Source organism: Chiloscyllium punctatum, chromosome 47 (genome assembly GCF_047496795.1).
Source record: "Chiloscyllium punctatum isolate Juve2018m chromosome 47, sChiPun1.3, whole genome shotgun sequence".
NCBI classification, from domain to species: Eukaryota; Metazoa; Chordata; class Chondrichthyes; order Orectolobiformes; family Hemiscylliidae; genus Chiloscyllium; species Chiloscyllium punctatum.
In genome coordinates this window covers 40,237,341-40,242,119 of record NC_092785.1, presented here as the reverse complement: position 1 = coordinate 40,242,119, position 4,779 = coordinate 40,237,341, and the positions used below count along the sequence as shown (strand labels likewise).

The 4,779-nt window shown below is 55.9% G+C and overlaps 1 protein-coding gene across 1 annotated transcript in view; it reads right to left on the bottom strand.

Annotated features, from left to right (window-relative positions):
* The window catches only part of cfap126 (cilia and flagella associated protein 126), a 9,115-nt gene extending 5,559 nt beyond the window's left edge, over positions 1 to 3,556 (bottom strand). The window contains exons 1-4 of the mRNA XM_072564755.1: positions 1,999 to 3,556; positions 1,365 to 1,436; positions 1,154 to 1,234; positions 345 to 518 (exon numbers count right to left, since the gene is read on the bottom strand). Of these exons, the coding sequence (XP_072420856.1) occupies positions 345 to 518; positions 1,154 to 1,234; positions 1,365 to 1,436; positions 1,999 to 2,025 (354 nt within the window). The 5' untranslated portion in view covers positions 2,026 to 3,556. The remainder of the gene's footprint in view (positions 1 to 344; positions 519 to 1,153; positions 1,235 to 1,364; positions 1,437 to 1,998) is intronic.
* Positions 3,557 to 4,779: the final 1,223 nt, after the last annotated feature.

The window sequence follows — 4,779 nt, the reverse complement described above, 5'->3', positions numbered from 1 at the left end:
CAGCACCCGGCCCATATCCCCCCCAAACCCTTCCTATTCATATACCCATCAGATGCCTCTTAAATGCTGTAATTGTACCAGCCTCCACCACATCCTCTGGCAGCTCATTCCATACACGTACCACCCTCTGGGTGAAAAAGTTGCCCCTTAGGTCTCTTTTATATCTTTCCCCTCTCACCCTAAACCTATGCCCCTCTAGTTCTGGACTCCCCCACCCCAGGGAAAAGACTTTGTCTATTTATCCTATCCATGTCCCTCATGATTTTATAAACCTCTATAAGGTCACCCCTCAGCCTGTGAAGATAGTCCTGCCCCCTGCTGACTGGTTTTGGTGCTGGACGTACCGGGAAGAGTGGGTGTGGGACAAATCCATTGGAGACGTGGCTGAGAGGTGATGCCTTCACCTGGTCGATCAGCTTCTGAGCTGCGTCGGGATGTCGCGCAGTGCTGTGGACGTAGGGATAGGGGATGGGATGGGGCATATCCCACGTCCCCATGAAGGTCCCCCACGGGCTCTTCTGCAGATGGAGAAACAGGACAGGATCAGATACAGGGTCAAGCTCCCTCTACACTGTCCCCCCATCAAACACTCCCAGGACAGGGACAGCACGGGGTTAGATACAGAGTAAAGCTCCCTCTACACTGTCCCCCCCATCAAACACTCCCAGGGACAGGGACAGTACGGGGTTAGATACAGAGTAAAGCTCCCTCTACACTGTCCCCCATCAAACACTCCCAGGGACAGGGGACAGCACGGGGTTAGATACAGAGTAAAGCTTACTCTACACTGTCCCCCATCAAACACTCCCAGGACAGGGATAGCACGGGGTTAGATGCAGAGTAAAGCTCCCTCTACACTGTCCCCCCATCAAACACTCCCAGGACAGAGACAGCATGGGGTTAGATACAGAGTAAAGCTCCCTCTACACTGTTCCCCCATCAAACCCTCCCAGGACAGGGACAGCACGGGGTTAGATACAGAGTAAAGCTCCCTCTACACTGTTCCCCCATCAAACCCTCCCAGGACAGGGACAGCACGGGGTTAGATACAGAGTAAAGCTCTCTCTACACTGTCCCCCATCAAACACTCCCAGGACAGAGACAGCACGGGGTTAGCCGCACACTCCTAATGGCTGCTGGGAGACGCTCTCACCTTTGATCTCGGGACCCCTGGGTTCAGGTAACCTCGGTCATTGGCGATAAAGCAGGTGGCCCCTTCCTGAAGTTTTGGCAGCTGTGAGAGGGGAGACAGAGAGAGGAGACAGGACGGGTTGAGCTGGACTCATGCCCCTTGGGCTGAAGGCTTTCCCGATCGCACCCCCCCCCCCCCACCCCCCTCCCCTCATCACTGACAGACTGCTCACCTTGGCTGTGTTCTCCTTGGCTTTGGGAACCGTCCAGTTGGACATGCGGGTGGTGTTGTAGGTGTTCTCATACTGCAAGGGAGCCGGCGACACAGGAGAGAAATAAGGGTTTGATCGAAACTGCCCCTTCCCCGGGCCCTGGGCCGAATGTCCGCGCGCGCGCCGCACCCCGCAGTCGAATAGCGTTCCCCTGTGCGGGCTGAAGTTCGCAAGGCGGGCCTCCTACCGAAGGCTGCTCTTTGCTGGAGGGAGTGGGGAGGGGGCATTGCATCATACCCACCCCCCCCACCCCACCCCACCCCCCCCCCCCAAGCCTCGGAGAGCACCCTGAGGGTGAGGGGAGGTAGAGTATGAGAGGAGGCGTCTGGAGCGCAGAGGATTGAGGTTTGGGGAGGGGAATGGTAGCTCTGAGCAGACCGGGGAGGTTCGAGGTGCGCTGAGGGAGCTGGGTGGGGACCAGGCATGGTGTTAGCCGGGGGGGAGAGGATCGTCTGCGGGTTGAGAGAGTGGTGCTGGAAAAGCACAGCCGGTTCGGGCCGCGTCCGAGGAGCAGGAGAATTGGGCCAGAGCCCTTCATCAGGAATGTCTGTGGGTGACAGCAATGCCTCACAGCATGAGGGACTCTGCTCAGTACCTGGTTGGCATGGAAACTGTATGCCATGACTCCCCAGGTCCTTTCAGTCTCTCTCTCGCTCTCTCACACACTGTCTGACTCTCACTCCCTCTTGACTCTCTCTTTCTCTTTCACTCTCTTCCACTCCACGTCTCTCTCTCTCTCTGTCTGTTCCTCTCTCTTCACTCTCTGTCTCCCTAGGTCACACTGATTCTCTCTTTTCCTGCCTCTCTCTCTCTCTCTCTCTCTCTCCCTATTCCCTTTGTCTCTCTCTCTCTCTTCCCCTCCTTCTGAGTCTCTGCCTGTCTCTCTCTCTCTCTCACTGTCTCTTTCTCTCTCTCCCTTTGTCTGTCTTTCTCTTTCTCCCCCTCTGTCTGCTTCTTTCTCCCTCTGTCTGACCTCTCTCGCAGTCTCTTTTTTCTATGACACAAACACACACACACTCTCTCTCTCGCACACACACTTCCTTTCTCACACACAAACACACTCACTCTCTATCTCTCTCCCTCCCTGTCTCTGTCTCTCCTTCAGTCTCTGTCTCTCTGACTCTCACTCTCTCTCTCTCTCCCTCAGTCTCTATTCCTCCCTCTCTCTCTCTCTCTCTCTCTGTCTCTCTCCCTCAGTCTCTGTCTCTGTCTCTCTCTGTATCACTCTCTCTCACTCTCTCTCCCTCAGTCTCTCTCACTCTCTCTCCCTCTGTCTCTGTCTCTGTCTCTCTCTCACACACACTCTCTCTCTCCCTCACTCTCTGTCTCTCTCTCTCCCTCTCTCTCTCTCCCTCAGTTTCTGTCTCTCTCTCTCCCCCTCTCTCACACACACACACTCTCTCTCCCTCTCTCTCTCTCTCCCTCCCTCTCTCTCCCTCTCTCTCTCTCTCCCTCAGTCTCTCCCTCTCTCTCTCTCCCTCAGTCTCTCCCTCTCTCTCTCTCCCTCTCTCTCTCTCCCTCAGTCTCTCTCTCTCTCTCTCTCCCTCCCTCTCTGTCCCTCAGTCTCTCCCTCCCTCTCTCTCCCTCTCTCTCTCTCCCTCAGTCTCTCCCTCTCTCTCTCTCCCTCAGTTTCTGTCTCTCTCTCCCCCTCTCTCACACACACACTCTCTCTCTCCCCCTCTCTCTCTCTCTCACTCTCTCTCCGTCTCTCTCTCTCCCTCTCTCTCTCTCTCTCTCCCTCTCCCTCTCTCCCTCAGTCTCTCCCTCTCCCTCTCTCTCCCTCAGTCTCTCCCTCTCTCTCTCTCCCTCTCTCTCTCTCTCCCTCAGTCTCTCTCTCTCTCTCTCTCTCCCTCCCTCTCTCTCCCTCAGTCTCTCCCTCTCTCTCTCTCCCTCTCTCTCTCTCTCTCCCTCAGTCTCTCTCTCTCTCTCTCTCCCTCCCTCTCTGTCCCTCAGTCTCTCCCTCCCTCTCTCTCCCTCTCTCTCTCTCCCTCAGTCTCTCCCTCTCTCTCTCTCCCTCAGTCTCTCCCTCTCTCTCTCTCCCTCAGTCTCTCCCTCTCTCTCTCTCCCTCTCTCTCTCTCCCTCAGTCTCTCTCTCTCTCTCTCTCTCTCTCCCTCCCTCTCTGTCCCTCAGTCTCTCCCTCTCCCTCCCTCTCTCTCTCTCTCCCTCACTCTCCGAGATGCCTCCGTTTGGAATTGTTTACCTGTGGTTGTCACAGCCACCGTCACCGTGGCGACAACAGCTCCCTGCCTGTAGCCATCCCAGCCAGTCAGAGGGGGGTAGAAACCTGGCTCCATTGAGAGGTAGCACCCCCAGCAGACCCCCTGTCTGGGATGGGCCGGTCTGTGTCAGCCAGGAGCTGGCTGGGTGCGGGATTTGTGCTGATTGCTGTCATTCCCAGTCAGGGACGTCAGCAGAAGACTCACCTCGTACCCTCTCTGACGCTATTCGTTTTGATCACTTGTGGGACATAGACATCGCTGGCTGATCCATATTTATTGCCTCATCCCAAGTTAGCCCCTTGAGAAGGTGGGGGTTGAGGGAGAGGGGGGGTGGGGGAGATTCCTCCTTGACCCGCTGCCGTCCGTGTGCCGTGGGTAGACCCACAATGACCTGAGGGAGGCGATTCCAGGACTCTGACCCAGCCACACTGAAGGAGAGAGATAGAGAGAAGGAGAGAGACGGGGAGAGTGAGAGGAGACAGAGATACAGAGAGGGAGAGACACAGAGAAGGAGAGAGAGACAGAGAGAGGGAGAGAGACAGGGAGAGTGAGAGGAGACAGAGATACAGAGAGGGAGAGACACAGAGAAGGAGCGAGAGACAGAGAGAGGGAGAGAGAGGCAGGGAGAGGGAGAGGAGACAGAGAGAGGGAGAGGAGACAGTGAGATACATAGAGGGAGAGACACAGAGAGGGAGAGATACAGAGGAGAGAGACAGAGAGAGGGAGAGAGACACTATAGGTAACTCAGCATAGCCAATCCACCAATAATGGGAAATCACCCACAGTGGAGAGAGTGAGAGGAGACAGAGAGATACATAGAGGGAGAGACACATAGAGGGAGACAGACAGAGAGAAGGAGAATGAGAGAAACACGGAGAGGGAGAGAGACAGAGAGGTAGAGTGTGTGTGTGTGAGAGAGAGTGAAAGAGATTGAGAGAGACAGGGGGAGGGAGAGAGAGAAGGGGGTGGGGGTGGGGAGAGTGAGACAGAGAGAGGAAAAATGTATGAGAAAGATAGAACCAAATCAGGATGGTGAGGGGCTCGGAGGGGAACTCGCAGGGGGCTGGTGTTCCCATGTACCTGCTGCCCCTTGTCCTTCTGGATGGAAGTGGCCGTGGGGTTTGGAAGGTGCTGCCTGAGGGTCTTTGGGGAATTT